At 42.4% G+C, this 20,426-nt stretch overlaps 1 protein-coding gene across 3 annotated transcripts; it reads left to right on the top strand.

Annotated features, from left to right (window-relative positions):
- The first annotated feature begins 9,520 nt into the window (after positions 1-9,520).
- Positions 9,521-16,464, top strand: znf217 (zinc finger protein 217). Of its 3 annotated transcripts, none has more exons than XM_071347606.1 (6): positions 9,521-9,650; positions 11,089-12,538; positions 12,710-12,835; positions 13,055-14,506; positions 14,689-14,800; positions 14,903-16,464. In XM_071347606.1, the coding sequence occupies exons 2-5, from the start codon at positions 11,236-11,238 to the stop codon at positions 14,787-14,789; spliced, it is 2,982 nt and encodes a 993-aa protein (XP_071203707.1). In that variant the 5' UTR covers positions 9,521-9,650; positions 11,089-11,235; the 3' UTR covers positions 14,790-14,800; positions 14,903-16,464. The 3 variants fall into 3 exon arrangements, with proteins under 3 accessions (XP_071203707.1, XP_071203708.1, XP_071203706.1); XM_071347605.1 differs by having other exon boundaries at positions 9,549-9,783; XM_071347607.1 differs by lacking the exon at positions 14,689-14,800 and having other exon boundaries at positions 9,548-9,783.
- Positions 16,465-20,426: the final 3,962 nt, after the last annotated feature.

The raw sequence follows: 20,426 nt of genomic DNA, 5'->3' as shown, positions 1-20,426 counted from the left end.
CAAATCAAATTTATTTATAAAGCCCTTCTTAGATCAGCTGATATCTCAAAGTGCTGTACAGAAACCCAGCCTAAAACCCCAAACAGCAAGCAATGCAGGTGTAGAAGCACGTGGCTAGGAAAAACTCCCTAGAAAGGCCAGAGCCTAGGAAGAAACCTAGAGAGGAACCAGGCTATGAGGGGTGGCCAGTCATCTTCTGGCTGTGCCAGGTGGAGGTTATAACAGAACATGGCCAAGATGTTCAAATGTTCATAGATTACCAGCAGGGTCAAATAATAATAATCACAGTGGATGTCGAGGGTGCAACAGGTCGGCACCTCAGGAGTAAATGTCAGTTGGCTTTTCATAGCCGATCACATCCGACGAGCATCGGAACAGGTGTAGTACGACTCGACTTAGTCCTGCATTGACGCTTTGCCTGCTTGATCGTTTGTCGGAGGGCATACCAGTATTTCTTATAAGCTTTCGGGTTAGATTCCCGTTCCTTGAAAGTGGCAGCTCTACCCTTTAGCTCAGTGCGAATGTTTCCCGTAATCCATGGCTTCTGGTTGGGGTATGTACGTACAGTCACTGTGGGGACGACGTCCTCGATGCACTTATTGATAAAGCCAGTGACTGATGTGGTGTACTCCTCAATGCCATCGGAAGAATCCCGGTACATATTCCAGCCTGTGCTAGCAAAGCAGTCCTGTAGTTCAGCATCTGCTTCATCTGACCACGTTTTTATAGACCGAGTCACTGGTGCTTCCTGCTTTAATTTTTGCTTGTAAGCAGGAATCAGGAGGATAGAATTATGGTCAGATTTGCCAAATGGAGGGCGAGGGAGAGCTTTGTACGCGTCTCTGAGTGTAGAGTAAAGGTGGTCTAGAATTATTTTCTTCTTCTGGTTGCACATTTAACATGCTGATAGAAATTAGGTACAACTGATTTAAGTTTCCCTGCATTAAAGTCCCCGGCCACTAGGAGTGCCGCCTTACGGCAGTATACAGCTCATTGAGCACGGTTTTAGTGCCAGCATCGGTCTGTGGTGGTATGTAGACAGCTACGAAAAAAACAGATGAAAACTCTCTAGGTAGATAGTGTGGTCTACAGCTTGTCATGAGATACTCTACCTCAGGCAGGCAAAACCTCGAGACTTCTTTAGATATCGTGCACCAGCTGTTGTTCACTTATATGCATAGGCCCCCGCCCCGTGTCTTAACAGAGGCTGCTGTTCTGTCCTGCCGATGGAGTGTATAACCTGCCAGCTGTATGTTCTTAATGTCGTCGTTCAGCCACGACTCGGTGAAGCATAAGATATTACAGTTTCTAATGTCCGTTGTTAGGATATACATGCTTTCAGCTAGTCCCAGCCTCTAAGGTGCAAGGTAAAGCAGTATGTAAACATTATTTAAAGATTATTGAAGTAACTAGGGTTCCATTATTGAAGTGGCCAACGATTCCAAGTCTATGTATATAGGGTTGCGTAACCGGGTGGAAGCCAGCTAGTGATGGCTATTTAACAGTTTGATAGCCTTAAGATAGAAGCTATTTTTCAGTCTCTTAGTCCCAGCTTTAATGCATCTGTACTGACCTCGCCTTCTGGATGATAGCGGGGTGAACAGGCAGTGGCTCGGGTGGTTGTTGTCCTTGATGATCTTTTTGGCCTTCCTGTGACATCGGGTGCTGCAGGTGTCCTGGAGGGCAGGTAGTTTTCCCCCGGTGATGCGTTGGGCAGACTGCACCACCCTCTGGAGAGCGTGCGGGCGGTGCAGTTGCCATACCAGGCGGTGATACAGCCCGACAGGATGCTGTCAATTGTGCATATGTAAAAGTTTGTGAGGGTTTTAGGGGCCAAGCCAAATTTATTCAGCCTGCTGAGGTTGAAGAGTTGCTGTTGCGCCTTCTTCACCACACTATCTGTGGGGGGTGTAACCCTTTTGAGTTCAATGTAAAACCCTTTCCACAGAAGCTTCTACATGGAACCTGAAAGAGTTCTACCAGGAACCAAAAAGAGTTCTACATGGAACCAAAAAGGGTTCTCCTATGGGGACAGCCAAAGAACCCTTTTGTCGGAGAGTGTAGTGAATCATTATTCCACTATACTGTACAGGTGGAATGCTCTTACACTCTATCATTGTTGAGGTGCTTCTACAGTAAGCAGGAAGGCTGATGTTGGTAAACACCTAACTATTAAATAGTGTAGAATAGGAAGATTGAAGCAAAATAATTCCTGTAAATATTCCTCAGAGGAGTTGTTCTACGAACATGCTGCTTCAGTTCATCACAGGACAATAAGTGTGAGTGTGTGAATGAATGCAGCACACAGCCCAGAAGACCCAGAGGGGGTAGGAGGGCCAAGTCAAGGGAACAGTGGGCTGCCTGGGAGGCCTATGGGAACTGGGGAGGCCTACTGTCAACACTAATGTGTGTCATCGCTGTGCAGCGCTGTTCTGCAGCAGCATGTCTACAGAGAGGCATGGGGGATCACATTACAAGGACCAAGGAAGACAACGTATTCCCAGGCCTGCTAATAGAAGGTTAATAGCAATATCGATTGCTAATATACTGTATTGTCAAGAGTTTATATCAGCAGGCAATTGCATGCCTGTATGTACATGCACACACATATGACTGTAAGTCACTTTGGATAAGTGTGCTAAATGGCATATATTATTTATTATTGAGTGTAATGTGGATGTATAGTTTTCAGATGTAGATGCACAGAGTTGCTCTATAGAGGTTTTTATTTGATTGTTTACCTAACTAGTTAATCAATGAAATAGATTAATGAAATAGGGTGCAATGAAATAGGGTGCAGGCCAGGCAGCAGGCTGTTAGCCAGCCTGCCAGCTTAGTGGAGTCTGCCACTAGCATAGTCAGTGTAGTCAGCTCAGCTATCCCCATTGAGACTGTGTCTGTGCCTCAACCTAGGTTGGGCAAAACTAAACATGGCGGTGTTCGCCTTAGCAATCTCACTAGGATAAAGACCTCCTCCATTCCTGCCATTATTGAAAGAGATCGTGATACCTCACATCTCAAAATAGGGCTACTTAATGTTAGATCCCTCACTTCAAAGGCAGTTATAGTCAATGAACTAATCACTGATCATAATCTTGATGTGATTGGCCTGACTGAAACATGGCTTAAGCCTGATGAATTTAAATGAATTTAAATGAATTTAAATGAGGCCTCACCTCCTGGTTACACTAGTGACCATATCCCCCGTGCATCCCGCAAAGGCGGAGGTGTTGCTAACATTTACGATAGCAAATTTCAACAACGTTTTCGTCTTTTGAGCTTCTAGTCATGAAATCTATGCAGCCTACTCAATCACTTTTTATAGCTACTATTTACAGGCCTCCTGGGCCATATACAGCGTTCCTCACTGAGTTCCCTGAATTCCTATCGGACCTTGTAGTCATAGCAGATAATATTCAAATTTTTGGTGATTTTAATATTCACATGGAAAAGTCCACAGACCCACTCCAAAAGGCTTTTGGAGCCATCATCGACTCAGTGGGTTTTGTCCAACATGTCTCTGGACCTACTCACTGCCACAGTCATACTCTGGACCTAGTTTTGTCCCATGGAATAAATGTTGTAGATCTTAATGTTTTTCCTCATAATCCTGGACTATCGGACCACCATTTTATTACGTTTGCAATCGCAACAAATAATCTGCTCAGACCCCAACCAAGGAGCATCAAAAGTCGTGCTATAAATTCTCAGACAACACAAAGATTCCTTGATGCCCTTCCAGACTCCTTCTGCCTACCCAAGGACGTCAGAGGACAAAAATCAGTTAACCACCTAACTGAGGAACTCAATTTAACCTTGCGCAATACCCTAGATGCAGTTGCACCCATAAAAACAAAAAACATTTGTCATAAGAAACTAGATCCCTGGTATACAGAAAATACCCCTGGTATACAGAAAGTTCCCCTCTCTCCACTGGGATTCTCTGCCTCTAACCCTATTACAGGGGCTGAGTCACTGGCTTACTGGTGCTCTTTCATGCCGTCCCTAGGAGGGGTGCGTCACTTGAGTGGGTTGAGTCACTGACGTGATCTTCCTGTCTGGGTTGGCGCCCCCCCTTGGTTTGTGCCGTGGCGGAGATCTTTGTGGGCTATACTCGGCCTTGTCTCAGGATTGTAAGTTGGTGGTTGAAGATATCCCTCTAGTCGTGCGGGGGCTGTGCTTTGGCAAAGTGGGTGGGGTTATATCCTTCCTGTTTGGCCCTGTCTGGGGGTATCATCGGATGGGCCACAGTGTCTCCTGACCCCTCCTGTCTCAGCCTCCAGTATTTATGCTGCAGTAGTTTATGTGTCGGGGGGCTAGGGTCAGTTTGTTATATCTGGAGTACTTCTCCTGTCTTATCCGGTGTCCTGTGTGAATTTAAGTATGCTCTCTCTAATTCTCTCCTTCTCTCTTTCTTTCTCTCTCTCGGAGGACCTGAGCCCTAGGACGATGCGTCAGGACTACCGGGCATGATGACTCCTTGCTGTCCCCAGTCCACCTGGCCTTGCTGCTGTTCCAGTTTCAACTGTTCTGCCTGCGGCTATGGAACCCTGACCTGTCCACTGGACGTGCTACCTGTCCCAGACCTGCTGTTTTCAACTCTCTAGAGACCGCAGGAGCGGTAGAGATACTCTTAATGATCGGCTATGAAAAGCCAACTGACATTTACTCCTGAGGTGCTGACTTGCTACACCCTCGATAACTACTGTGATTATTATTATTTGACCATGCTGGTCATTTATGAACATTTGAACATCTTGGCCATGTTCTGTTATAATCTCCACCCGGCACAGCCAGAAGAGGACTGGCCACCCCTCATAGCCTGGTTCCTCTCTAGGTTTCTTCCTAGGTTTTGGCTTTTCTAGGGAGTTTTTCCTAGCCACGTGCTTCTACACCTGCACTGCTTGCTGTTTGGGGTTTTAGGCTGGGTTTCTGTACAGCACTTCGAGATATTAGCTGATGTACGAAGGGCTATATAAATAAATTTGATTTGATTTGAGTTAAGAACAAATTCTTATTTTACAATGACTGCCTACCCAAACCAATCCCAGATGACGCTGGGCCAAATGTGTGTTGCCCTATGGGACTCCCAATCATGGCCGGCTGTGGTACAGCCCAGGATCAAACCAGGGTCTGTAGTGTCGCCTCTAGCACTGAGATGCAGTGCCTTAGACCGCTGCGCCACTCGGGAGCCCTAGCGTGGCAGTGGAGGGTGTGGTATTGTCACAGTCTTTGGAGTTGAGTCACTGATCTTCCTGGTTTGAGGGAACTGGGAGGACATGGCTAACAACATTGTTTAGATTGTTGTTGACCTCATGTGTGATAACTTCCCCAATATTTAATAGTATGGAATGTATCCTCTTTGACATATACCATATGGCATTTTCTTCTGTCTTTGTAGATCTAAAGTGATCAATCCAAGGTCTGTATTCCCATGAAGATAACATACATAGCATTCAAAATGTGTTTGGGGTGTTTACAGCAATAGAGGAAATAATAATTGTATTTCCGAACAGCCAATCCATTAATACATGAACATTTCTACCACAAGAGGGCAGTCAACACAATAAAACTATTCTCTAACAAGCAGATTACTATTTTTTATTCAACCTTTATTTAACTAGGCAAGTCAGTTAAGAACAAATTCTTATTTACAATGACAGCCTACCCCAGCCAAACCCTAAACCGGAAGACGCTGGGCCAATTGCGCGTTGCCCTATGGGACTCCCAATCACAGCCAGTTGTGATACAGCCTGAAATTGAACCAGGGTCAGTAGTGATGCCTCTAGCACTGAGATGCAGTGCCTTAGACAACTGTGCCACTCAGGAGCCCTAAAATACAACTAATACGACTAATCATGAAAAGTTTAGAATATCAAACTACAACTCTCGTACCTTATACTGTAAATATAATTATCCTTCTGATAGGCTTAAAATGTATGATGAAAACAGCTATAGAGAACTGATCATGACTGTCTGGGTAAGCAGAGGGATTATATACAGTATTATCAGTGTCTTTCAGATGGAGCAACACTACAGATGTAGGATCTTCATTTTAGACAATTTGCTAAACAAGGACAATAATTCTGCAACAACAAGAAATGTGAATTATTATGTGGATTTTAATTAATGGAGTTATTTGTAGGGTTTGATCTATTTTCCTATGGGAAAATTACAAACTTCAGAAGCCTTTTTAAACCTCAAATACACTACAAGTTTTACATTTCCCGCATTGCAGTAAAGTTCTCCTGCAACAGGGTGATCAAATTAAGATCCGACATCAGTATGATCATAAAGGAAGCTGATCCCTGAGCCTGGAAGGGAACAATGCAGTCAGCTGCTCCTGGCACATGCAGACAAAAACAATTCTACATGCATAGTCTGTTAGCAGGACCTCACCCATGCACCCATCCCTCCATCACATATAAGTGCTGTGAACTGAATACAAAATCATTCTTTGTTTTGCTAATATGCTAAAAGATTATATGCACACCTTTCTCACCAAGTCTATAATTCAATTTGTTTTGTTTTCTTATTTTGTAAAATAGAGGCTGATATTAGCTCCAAAATTGTACCAATGACTTGAAATATAACAAAAAATGGAAAATTGAGGTTATTCTAGTCTATTCTATTCTAAATGTCTGTAAATAAAAACAATAATGTCTATAATTTCTTTAATTTTGCCACTAGGATGTTTTGCAACTCAAGTCAGAGGCAGACAGTGTGCTCGATTGTTCCCTAAATTATTGACTAAAGAGCAACTTTTTATGCTTGGTATATATTTTTTGTTAGGATCATTGGACAATACAGCTTGTAAGCACCAAGTTTTGCATCAGGACCAAATGCTATTTCATGTTGAGACCGTTAAATGATTCTCAGACATAATACTGCCTTTCCAGATTGCTAGGTTTTCACAAAGCCTTTGTGGCTAGGGAACAATGGAAATGAGCGGGAGGACACAGTGCGTGTCACGTGATGTGGTGCCTTTGATTAACATTCTAGACTTATTTGTATGACAGTAACTCAGGATTAAACAAGGATATAAAAAAGGCTAAAAAGAGCAAGCAACTCCCTAATGTTGTTTCATACAACTAAAGTAAAAAAGGTACAGTATTGATACTTCATTCAACAATAAGCAACCTGTTGGTGAAGGATAGAATAGAATACCCTCCTTGGCCATATGTTCAGATCAAAACATTTGCATAGGTCAAATAGATAAAGCAATGATCACATGAAACAGTGATCAAAAACATAATCTAAAATCTATTTGGCTGTTAAGACACAATATTCATGTGGCATGAAATGACTGCTCTGTGGATTTTTTTCCTCAATAGGTTTTCTTTCTGACATAGCTGTGTTACGTAGCCTACATTAAAGTTTCTGACACAAGCCTGGTGGACTTTTGAGACATCAAAATTGTGTCACTCAGAGTACATTTCCTGGGGACTTAACGTGCTCTGTAGACAACAGCTGGAGTTGGACATGTCCCAATTGGCTGTGGTTGTTCTCCACACTATCACCCAACGTGTGTTCTGTCTTCTTTCTGTGTTCATCATACAGGCTGGGTGGAGATCCATGGCAATGTTCCAGCCAGTTGCTGGAGATGTTTTGGCAAATGCCTGCTGACAGCGGTCGATGTGGATTTGTTCACTGTTCTTCATCACCCTTGACAGCTGGGGATGGGTTTCTCTCCCAATGACTACTGCACTGTGATGTATTCCTTAAACCATTCAGAATAGGAAAAAAATCATTTCAACTGGTTTAGGAGGGTGTGATGAATGCTTTCTTCATTGAAAATGTTAATCTCAATGTCTATTTTGTGGACAGTATCATGCCAATGTAAAACATAGAGATCCTATAATTCATATAATTGTTTTATTATATATAATTATTTGATGTAATATGTGTTTCTAACCAGGAAAGCAAGTAAAAAAGATCTAAATATCTTTGTTCATTAATCATCAAGTCAAAGTATCTGAAATAAACAAAACTGTAACATAGAACCTTAATCACTCAAGTGTTGTTTATCTATGCTAGTAGAAGTTGGAGGGTTTGGGTGGGGTTAACATCCAACATCCAAAGACAATATCATTGTTATTAATTAGGTTTCCTGACTTTCTTGAGCCCTCACAAAATCCAAAAGGGCGAGTTTACCTATTCATGAGGTAAAGTAGGATTAGTACATCATTTATGTGAAAAAGCAAATTGTGAATAGATTTTTTGGAGTAGTCAATGGCATAATGATTGAGAGAAGAACCACAGTGAGATCTATGCTACTGCCAGCTGTCAGAGGAGCTGGTGTGGGGGAGGGGAGAAGCTGTTGCTTTGACATGCAAGTACTCTGATGAAAAGAAGAGGAAAGGTGATCAGCTGTACTAAGAAAGAATAAAGTATTGGTCTCGACTTTACACTCTGTTTGAGTAAATACATTCATCCACTTTTTATAGCTTGAATGGATATTCATTTAATTTTCCATTCGGTAGATCCCGTAGGTGTATTTATTGGTTGTACTGTAGTAGGCTATGGCATGTTATGGATGATAAACTGGTTAGTTTGGATCCTGGATGCTGGCTGATTGGTTGAAAGCTGTGGTATATCAGACAATACACCACTAGTGTAATGAAAAAATACTTGTTTACTGTTATATTTATGTTGGTAACCAGTTTATAGTAGCAATAAGGCACCTCAGGGGTTTGTGGTATATGGCCAATATACCACGGATAAGGGCTGTATCCAGGGACTCCACATTGCATCATGCATAAGAACAGCACGTAGCCGTGGTATTTTGGCCATTTACTACTATTTTGACCCTTTACCACTCTGGCCTTATTGCTTAAATGTAAACCACTTATTCCTTTGAGCTAAACATTCAAACTAATGTCATAAGGGCTATCATTCAATGCTTGAAAAGCACAATGACCTGCTCCTGCATAGCACATAATCCCACACGTAGCTGAGTTTTAGGTCCCCATCCCCCCTCCCCAAATGGTGCTCTGTTCTGTTGCAATGGGAAGTGGAGTGAGAGACATGTAAAAGGTAGTCAACATGGCGTTGAGAATTTTGCTTAGCACAAAGAGTTGCTAAAACATTGCTAATTTATTTAGGCCTAGTTGCTAACTAACTGTGGCTGTCTCAAATGGAAATGATGTAGGATACAATCAAATGTGTACTAGTCCATACATGAGTCTTATACAGAATAGAGTCACACTAGCCAATTAATTATCTTATCTAGGCCTATCCTCTCTCAGACCAAATCAATAGCTGACTAATCATCTCGTGACACAATCGCCATTGCAATGATTACATTTGTTCTTGTCTTTTGTAGGACAGGCCTAATATATATATAGACGTTCTGTAACCTTGCATTCATAAGAGATACGTTTTTGTGCGTCCCATTTGTGCGTCTCACAAGACAGCGGAGACCTTGCGAAATAGCATATTAAACTTTTGTTTATTCTTTAGATTAGAATAATTTACTTAATCAAAAGTTTCGACCACGTGACTGTCCCTGTCTCGCTTTTGGGGCTGTGAAGTGCACGCGCTACATCTCTCCCGGATTCGTTAAGAACGCGCTTCAGAATTCAACAGCTGCACAGTGAGGATGCAAGCGTTGAAAAAGAACAATATGACCGACAAACAATTGTAGCAAGGTGACTATAGTAGCTACTATTCTTGAACTAGTTTGGCGAGAGGACATAACAAGCAGTTAATTTCACAATTAGCTAGATAACTATTTTCGATTAATCGAAAGTTTACCTGGAAAGCCTGAATTGGTAGATATTGGTGAGTTTTCGTGTTACAGTTTTATCTGAAACAAACAACAATCGGTGTACCCGTATTGATTGCCAACTATCTTAAGTATTTCTGAAGGTGAACTCAAATTATAGTTAATTTGGATGACTGTTTTATTAGCTATGTCTGGGTCCAGAAACTGTTAGCGATGTATTTGACTTTGCTCCTGCTAAATTAGGAACTAGCGTGTTTAGCTAGGTAACGTTAGCCAGCTATTTTATCCAACTGGCTGAATTTTGCAATGTTTGATAGGAAACCGCTGTCCCAATGCTTAAAATAATCTGGGTGGTTAGCAGACGTTAATTTAACTAGCTAGTGCTAGTAAGCAGGATGTAGCTAGCCGCATAGCTAGCAAAACGAGTTACAAAAGTGTTAACTTTTGTCTGTATTATTGAATAATAGCAAATGTATCTCCAATATAAAATCCGTGATATGCACGATTTATCTTTTTGTGTGTGACATGAATAGCTATAAAACTTCACCTATTAGCCATTTAATTTGGCATGCATTACAGATTCATAACCGTTGGATTAACTCGACCAGTGCATCATTTGTTTTATCACGTTGCATAACAATAATCGCTCGAGAACAAATTGACCTGTTTGATTAAATACTACTAGAAAGAACTGTATCTTATTAAAAAAAAAATAGGTGGTTGACTGGGATGGTTCATACAGAGAAGCCTCATATTTTAGTTTGAGTATTTTCTCATCATGGAGGATGACACTTGTAACTTCCTTGTAACTTCCTTATGAAACTGTGTACAACTTTAACTGGTTGCCAACACTGGCTTGTTGAACAAAGAATTAACATGCTGCTAGGTCAGAATACATTTACTCAGAAGTGGAAACCAAAATAGGAACATTTGAAATAAATTAAGTACAAATAATTTACCAGTTTTTTGTAGATACTATCAAACTCTTTATACAATGTTGTCATTTTAAATATGTAATCTTGTATGAACTAGTTTATCCAGTTATTCCACATTTTATCCTACTGCTAAAAAGATATAACCAAGCCAAGGTTTGCCAGTCATGTTTAGTATCTTTGCAGTAATAGCAAAAGTCATGTTTCATATCTTTGCAGTAATAGCAAACTGTCGAATAGCCATGTGCAGCAAAATTATACATTCTTCACACTAGTTTATCATACTAGGAAATGTATATAGTCTCATATCTAGTTTCAATATGAGAACTCAACTTCTGTTTTATTTGAGTCATCTTGGTGCCTTTTAGCATTCTTAGGCCAATTCACCTTGCTATGATATCAACAAGTTTTCCCCTCTTTCTTCTACAGGAATCTACTTAAGTCCCCTCCTACCTAACTCCCCTGGGTGAATCACTGCCAGTCTTCCACAATGATATTCAGCAACTTCATCCAGTAACTCCTTGCCTAAGGAAATACTCAAGTATATAGATCATTTGCACAACTTTTGAGGAGGAAATGCCAACTCACCTGTTGTTGCCATATGTGGAAAGTCCAGATGGACTTGGACAAGACAGTCTAAACATTAGTAGTGGTGCTAGCACGCCAGGGGCTGGCTCCAGCATGACCCCTCACAGTAACATCGTTGACAAGGCTGAGCCTCAGCCTGAGGAAAGCCTGCTGGAAGCCCTGGACTGCATGTTTTGTGACCAGACCTTCACACACCAAGATGACCTGGGCCCACACGTCCTGACCCAGCACCCCACAACACTGTTTGAACCTGCCGTTTTGTGTGTGGAGGCAGAGTACTTGATCCCAGGTGAAAGGGCCAGGTCCAAACCCAGCTTGCTATCTGTAAAGGAGGTGGAGGTGTTTAGCTGTGTTGTGTGTGATCGGACCACAGAGGACGCCAGCGAGCTGGAGAGCCACATGCGGACACACAAGGACTGTTTCCCTTTTCACTGTAACCTTTGTGGCCGGCGGTTCAAGGAACCCTGGTTTCTCAGGAACCATATCAGGTTCCATAAGACAAAGGCCCAGCAGAACCTGGACAGTCCAATTATTATCAATGAAGTCATCCAAGACCAAGTCTCAAAGCCTGTAATCACGCCTTACAAAATGTGCTTTACCTGTGGATTCTTTTTTCCCGATAAAGACAGTTTGGTGGAACACAGTAAAGTACATCGTAAAGAATCAGAAGCTGATGAAGACAGAGAAAATGATAGACGGGAAGATTCCCTCAGTCAAGAAGGTTTTTTACGGAGCCTCAACCTTTGCCCCATACCTGAGAAAAGTAGTACGACGCCAGAGAGATCCTCCAAATGGATAGCCCAACTAGACCCTTTCAACACTTACCAGGCCTGGCAACTTGCCACCAAGGGAAAGGTAGCAGTTGGTCCAAGTGTGGCTAAAGACGTAGGCCTAAGCCAAAACAACAGCTCCGACAACGAGGACTCTGGCTCAGATAAAGAAGAACTGACAAATATCTGGTCAGAAGGCCAAGGAGGTGACGACAAGCGTGTTAAGGAAAACATCGATAGAGATCTGAAATCCAGACAAACTACAGAAGAGACTCCATCACCAGAGCCTGATCAGAAGTCAAGTCGAAATGATAAGCCGACCCGCTGCGAGGACTGTGGGAGGACGTTCAGGACGTACCACCAGCTTGTTCTCCACTCCAGGGTGCACAAGAGGGAGAGGGGCGAGGGGGAGAGCCCCACCGCCTCCATTGATGGAAAGCTCTCCAGAGCAGGGTCCCCCAGAGAGGAGGGGTCTGAAGACGGGTTAGAGGTGGGAGCACCGGGATATGCCTTCTATTCAGGTATGCATCAACTTAAGCAAAGGTTCATTTATTTAAATTGCCATTTGTTTACAATGGCTCCCTCTGCTGTTCATTTGTGGACTATGCAAATGCACTTGCTTCACAAGTTTTTGTAAGTAGGCTATTTGATTTCTTCACTTGACTAATCTCCTGTTTTTGCTTCCTCTACAGATAAAAGTGAAGAAGGTTTTGATCGAATGAAGGTGAAACATCTTGTGTCCTCCAGGGAATGTAGTTACTGTGGCAAGACATTCCGTTCCAGCTATTACCTCAACATTCACCTCAGGACGCATACAGGTAAACCTTATATAATACTGGGAAGCCTGATTATGATTAAGAAATAGGCTGCACAATTGCAAGTTGAGATGTATAGCCTGTATTTGGCTTTAAGGTTTAACATGAAGTTGGATTGGATTACTTGTGTGCTGAATGAAATGATTTCAGAATTTTATCAATCTGAAGACTATTTGCTGTTTGGGCCATATTATGCTTATGTAATTAAATGTGTCTTTTCAGGTGAAAAACCGTACAAATGTATATACTGTGACTATGCTGCAGCACAGAAGACCTCACTGAGATATCACTTGGATCGACGTCACAAGGACAAACCATACACTGACATCCCTAATAAGCCTGTGGTATCCGTGCCATCTCCCATTTTGAAAGAATTCCCCAGAAACAGAGAAGACAAACAGGTCCCCAACAGGTCCAAACTATGGCAGACTCCCAATGTCAAACTAGCAACCAAACCTTGTGCCAATGTAAAACCAGAGGATAGATTTAATAGCGTCGGTGGCAAGCTTGACGGCCCGCTTGCTCAAGTGAATGCTGAGTATGGGAAATTGATTACTACGGCTGCTTACTCCTCTTCTGCTGATGATGCGCACATAAAATTGCCTGTACTTATTAACCCGAAGATGGAAGGAAAGGAGATAGACAAGGGCTTTGAGGCTCCATTAAATTTGTCCTTAAAAGTGTCACTCTCCATCTCCGCCACCCTAATACCAAGGAACGCATTGATTTCAAATGTCTGTTCGTCCTGTGCCTTTAGCACTCTGTACCCAGAGGTCCTGCTCATGCACAAGAAGCTGGTTCACAAGGAGAAGTTGGAAACGATCAAGAAGAACAGAAGTCTTAAACAGAAGCGTTACACTGGCTGCCCCCCTGCCCTAGAGGGAAAAGATGTCCTCCCGCTGCCTCCTATTGACAGAAGACATCCTCGGCGGACCAAATCCCCAACTCCACAGCCTCCTGCAAAATCTGCAGAGAAGACCCACCCTACCGACTCTCCTCATGGGCCCAAACGGTCCCAGACCAGCGAACCACCACAGAGGGAGACAGCCCTGGACACTCGGCGGTACAGGATGATGATGGAGAATCGCACCAGTCAGGGCCAGTCCAGGTTTACAGAGCCAGCTGAACAATCCAACACCAAAGGTACAAAAGATAACAGGTCTGTAGTGGACAGACCAAGGCAGAGCCCATCGGACAGCAGAGGGGCGAACGGACAAAGTGTAAGAAGTGGCCCAGGCAGAAATTGGAACGGCGTGGTATGGCCATCCGACACTGCTAAGCTGTGCCTCTCCAGCCGGTTCGGTAGTCTGCCCCCGATGGACTTTGGTGGTGAGCCCTCCAGCAAGAGACCAAGGTACTCAGGGCTTCCCGGAAGGGAAATGGACACTGTAGAGACGTCTAGCTTTAGGACCGAGTACAACAGACTGCTGAACTCCGGGAGACCCCAAGTGAAAAACTCATTTTCGTCACAAGGAACCTCTCTCTCTAACAACAGGCCTCAGGCCTATGTCCCGGTCAAAGCGTCCAATCCTCCAGCCTCTGCAAGCAGCAGCAGCATGGAGACTGACTGGAATATGATCAACATCCTCCGCTCCTACAACCCCAGTGACCTGGCCTCCCTCTACCACCCCGCCGTGGCTAACCCCAGTCACGGAGTGCTGACCAACCGAAGAGGTATGAGCTAAAATCTTAATCTTTTCTATACATGTGAAATTCATTCATACCATGTTAGTGTAGTTGAAAATGTCACAGGGTTCCTTCGAGTTGAATGGCTATGTTCATATTGTCACACTTACAATTTATATCAAACTATTACTTTGGGGCTACTCCTAAGATTGTCCTTCTCATCTTCCTAGGGAGTAGGCCATCACCCTACCCAGCTAGTTTGCTACAGAGGAGAGCCTATTCCAGCCCCATCAGTAGTGAACACAGTGGACCCCCTGACAAAAGTACTTAGCTGTTCTAATGGTAGGCTATTATTTTGGTTGACTTCACCGGCCGCGTAAGTAACTATGCCCGTCTTAAGTTTTGTGTTCGGATGAATATAATACATTTTATCGCCTTCCGTAGGTTTGAAGTACGCTGAGAACTTCCTGCTGCCACCATCTTCTTTTGAGAGCTTACCTGGAGGGAAGGCTTAACCTATAGATGACCCAGCCCAACTGTGATCTGTAGATACACATCTATCCAATACCAACCGAGTTTACAGTTTGTATGTATTGAAGAATGACTGTTTGAATATCATATTGGTATGGTTGTACTAGATAAAACATTTATTTTAAGTGTTCGGAGGATCAATTACCTTTTTTGTTTGTTAATATGCTGCTCTGTCTGATTGTATGTCAGCAATCAAAGGGCTATGTATTTGTCAAAGCACTGATGTAGGGTTTTATCTGGCATACAGCTTGACGTCTTTGTTTACAAAACAAGCTATATTAACAAGCTGTATGTTGACATATGTTACCTCAAAGTCAGTTTAGAGACGGTTGACGCTCAAGTAGTCAGTTATTTTTGTGATGATATGAAGCTGCTGTAGCCATCATGTCTACTATTGAACCAATGCATTTTGGAGAGTTAAGAGTAGAACGTCTTATGTGCCACTCAGTAGTAGTTTCCCTGGATAAACATTATGACCAGGGCCTTAAGCCTGTTACCAGATATTCTGTGAAATGTACATAGAAAAGTCTGCTGGTTCTTTTCCTTCTATAGATTCCTCAAAACAAACTATTCTAAAACGGTGGTAAAACATGGACCAAATATCAACAGAATTCTTGAGGGATTCTACTTTTTGTGTAGAAAAAAAGTATGCTCATGTTATGCAGGATCTTGATTGTTACTGAGTCTTTTACAACGGGTTTTGTTAACGTGGCTGCCTGCTTTGTCACTGGTTGCTCTGAAGCTTTGGTCTACTATTTGTTGATACTGTATGTAAGTTAGGAAGAGCATAGCAGAAGGCTCACTGAAGGAATAGCTGTATACTGTGAAGAAAAAAACAGTCTCAGGTTTCAGACCTCGATTTGGGCTCTGATGCAACTCAACTTCATTTTTGCATTAACTATTACAAATTTAATGCACATTTTGTAGGAAGCAATGTGGATACATCAGACTTCTGTTATTTCATATTTTTGCTGTTATCATTTTTGGGGTGTTTATTTATTTCTGTTTACATTTGTTTTGGTTTTTACATGTAAAATGTTAAATATACCGTTTAAGATTTGTACGACCATTACAATTTAATAGTTAATGACGTGGGGCATAGCAAGTACTGTTTTTATTTTTTTCACTTTGGAAATGTCTACAGGTAGCTTTTCAAGTGTTACTATAGGCCTATCACCTTCCTGTTTATGTAACTTTTGAAACAACTTGTCAATCTAAAATAGTTTTCATGTCTGATCGCTGGCAATAGACGAGGAGCCAAAATGTACTGATTTCCCCTGTCATTCTTAGCATGGGGTTAAGTTATTAACATTTAAGTTTGGTTCATGTATTCGGTAGTTCTTGTGACAGATTTTGGACTTGACCTGTTTGGTTGAAATTACTAATGCAACAATGCTATGTCTGCCTATACTGTACTATGATTTCCCCGTTTGGCTTACGTAAGCCTAATAAATTGTGGCCATGTCATACATTCATTTGCTTTGTTTTTTTCTTCAGTTTGTACTTTTCAATGTTGTGATCTCCATTTGTTTTCATGGTCTTTTGACTTAGATCAAGTGCAATTGTGGCAGTTGTTGTAAATGAGAGTAGAGGGATCCAATTCACTCAGACCTTCAGTCTTAGCAGAAATGAAACTTTGGTAAATTGTCACTGCAATTTATGTACAAATCATTTGACATTTTTGAAAATGTATTAAATTTCTGTAATGAGAATTGGTTTTAAGTTTCATCTTAGCACAATTAAGATATTGTGTAAAGTATTGAGAAATTGCCTTATTTTCAGTTACATCTTAGTCCACAAGCCTGTACTTTGGTTCATTCGATGTCTGGAAAATGTCTTAACTGTAGGTGAACACCAGAGGGCAGTGTATACAAAGAGTCCAGCAACACAGGCAGGTAGAGGTTCTGTGCTGTGGTGATACATTCTGGTAGACTGGAGCAGGAACGCTTAGCTGCACATCTTTGGTTTGTCTCTGTTGTAAGGTCAGGTTTATATTGTTGATAATGATAATAGCATTTCCTAAGTATTTTATGTTGATGCTGGGTGGCATTTTTTAATAAAAGGAACCAGCAGGACACTTTTTGGACGTCACTAAACTTAAACTGTCCACATGTGTAAATTGGCACTGTATTCCTATGGTAATACGGTTATACATTGCTTATAGTCAATGGGTTGTATCCTTCAGATTGAGGTACAGTGCCTTCGGAAAGTAATCAAGACCCCTTGACTTTGTTCACATTTTATGTTACAGCCTTATTCCAAAATTGATTAAATGCATGTTTTTCCTCAAGTCTACACACAATACCCCATAATGACAAAGCGGAAAGTTTTTATTTTTAAAATTTTATAAAAAATAAACATACCTTATTTACATAAGTAGTCAGACCCTTTGCTATGAGACTCAATTGAGCTCAGGTGCATCCTGTTTCCATTGATCATCTATAGGATGTTTCTACAACTTGATTGGAGTCCACCTGTAGTAAATTCAATTGATTGGACATGATTTGGAAAAGCGCACACCTTTCTATATAAGGTCCCACAGTTGACGGCATGTCAGAGCAAAAACCAAGCCCTGAGGTCGAAGGAATTGTCCGTAGAGCTTAGAGCCATGATTGTATCGAGGCACAGATCTTGGGAAGGGTACCAAAAAATGTCTGCAGCATTAAAAGGTCCCCAAGAACACAGTGGCCTCCATCATTCTTAAATGGATAAAAAATTTAACCACCAAGACTATTCTTAGCGCAGGCCACATTGCCAAACTGAGCAATCAGGAGAGAAGGGCCTTGGTCAGAGAGGTGACCAAGAACCCGATGGTCACTCTGACAGAGCTCTAAAGTTCGTCTGTGGAGATAGGAGAACCTTCCAGAAGGATAACGATCTCTGCAGCACTCCACCCATCAGGCCTTTATGGTAGAGTGGCGAGACGGAAGCCACTCCTCAAAGGCACATGACAGCCCACTTGCAATATTCAAAAGTTACCTAAAGACTCTGACCATGAGACGCAAGATTCTCTGGTCTGATGAAACCAAGATTGAACTCTTTGGCCTGAATGCCAAGCGTCACTTCTGGAGGAAACCTTGCACTGTGCTGTGGGCATGTTTTTCAGTGGCAGGGACTGGGATACTCTTTCCCTGGATCGAGGGAAAGATGAATGGAGCAAAGTACAGAGAGATCCTTGATAACCTGCTCCAGAATGCTCAAAACCTCAGACTGTTGCAAAGGTTCACCTTCCAACAGGACAATGACCCTAAGCACACAGCCAAGAAAACACAGGTGAGGCTTCGGGACAAGTCTCTGAATGTTCTTGAGTGGCCCAGCCAGTGCCTGGACTTGAACCTGATCTAACATCTCTGGAGAGACCTGAAAATAGCTGTGCAGAAATTATGGGCTATTGTGTGTAGATCAGGAAAAGGTTCAATAATCAATTTTAAAATAAGGCTCTATCGTAACAAAATGTAGAAAAAGTAATGGGGTCTGAATTGTTTCAAATGCACTGTATCATACAATAGCACACTATTGTTGAATGTTCCTGGCCTGCATCAGAATCCTGAGCGAAAAGGATGAGACTGACAAAGCATATCATAATTGTGCATTCTGTCAATGCTAAATTACAAGGGACAGTCTCCAGCACATTGAACACTTTAAACTTTGATATTTGTTCTTATTTTTGAGTACACCACATCTGTTTGCTGTCTGTTCCCCAGGGCCAGTGCTGTGTAATCTATTGCATTAGCTCACATTAGTGCATATCGCCCATGGGTAATCATAAACGCAAAATGAGCATTTCACTTAGCATCACCCTCAGATCCCCAACACTGGAGAAGTTAGTGCAGATGCGTGGCAATGCAGAGAGGAAGAGGATGGAAGCAGACTTCATCTGATGACACTTCCTGTTGCGCCAAATCCTCCAACTCCACACTAATGCTCTTGTAAAGATGTTCTGCTTTTCAAAACTTGCTCAAGAGTTTTATGTAAAAGATTCACCACAACAAGCAAATATATAGCACTATTACTCCATTCTTCCCAGTGTTTTCTTTTTGCGGCCCATACCTCTTTTTGCCACATAGTTCAGAGGAGTTCCAGGAGCTTGCTATTTTATTTTTATTTTTTTTAAAGTATTTTCATTTCAGTGCATGATTTCAACATTCACATTTATAGCAAAAATATCCCATCAGATCACCTTCTGTGAGCTTGTGTAGGTTGTCAACAGTTGACCTTCTTGACATTTAGAAATAGCATATACACTCAGTATCCAAAACATTAAGAACACCTGCTCTTTCTATGACAGACTGACCAGGTGAATAAAGGTGAAAGCTATGATCCCTTATTGATGTCACTTGTTAAATCCACTTCAATGAAGGGGAGCAGTCAGGTTAAAGAAGCATTTGTGGCTGGGCCACTCAAGAACATTCAGAGACTTGTCCCGAAGCCACTCCTGCGTTGTCTTGGCTGTGTGCTTAGGGTCGTTGTCCTATTGGAAGGTGAACCTTCACCCCAGTCTGAGGACCTGAGCACCCTGGAGCAGGTTTTCATCAAGGATCTCTCTGTACTTTGCTCCGTTCATCTTTTCCTTGATCCTGACTAGTCTACCAGCCCCTGCCACTGAAAAACATCCCCACAGCATGATGCTGCCACCACCATGCTTCACTGTAGGGATGATCACAGGTTTCCTCCAGATGTGACGCTTGGCATTCAGGCCAAAGAGTTCAATCTTGGTTTCATCAGACTAGAGAATCTTCTTTATCATGGTCTGAGAGTCCTTTAGGTGCCTTTTGGCAAACTCCAAGTGGGCTGTCATGTGCCTTTTACTGATGAGTGGCTTCCGTCTTGCCACTCTACCATAAAGGCCTGATTGGTGGAGTGCAGCAGAGATGGTTGTCTTTCTGGAAGGTTCTACCATCTCCACAGAGGAACTCTGGAGCTCTGTCAGAGTGACCATCAGGTTCTTGGTCACCTCTCTGACCAAGGCCCTGCTCAGTTTGGCTGGGCGGCCAGCTCTAGGAAGAGTCTTGGTGGTTCCAAACTTCTTCCATTTAAGAATGATGGAGGCCACTGTGTTCTTGGTGGCCTTCAATGCTGCAGACATTTTTTGGTACCCTTCCCCAGATCTGTGCCTCAACACAATCCTGTCTCGGAGCTCTACGGACAGTTCCTTCGACTTCATGGCTTGGCTTTTGCTCTGACATGCACTGTCAACTGTGGGGGACCTTGTATAGACATGTGTGTGCCTTTCCAAATCATGTCTAATCAATGGAATTTACCACAGGTGGACTCCAGTCAAGATGTAGAAACATCTCAAGGATGATCAATGGAAGCAGGATGCAGGATGCACCTGAAAGTCATAGACTGTTCTCTCTACTACCGCATGGCAAGCGGTACCAGAGTGCCAAGTCTAGGACAAAAAGGCTTCTCAACAGTTTTTAACACAAGCCATAAG

This window comes from Salvelinus alpinus, chromosome 17 (assembly GCF_045679555.1).
Source record: "Salvelinus alpinus chromosome 17, SLU_Salpinus.1, whole genome shotgun sequence".
NCBI classification, from domain to species: domain Eukaryota; kingdom Metazoa; phylum Chordata; class Actinopteri; order Salmoniformes; family Salmonidae; genus Salvelinus; species Salvelinus alpinus.
This window is presented reverse-complemented; position numbering and strand designations above follow the sequence as displayed.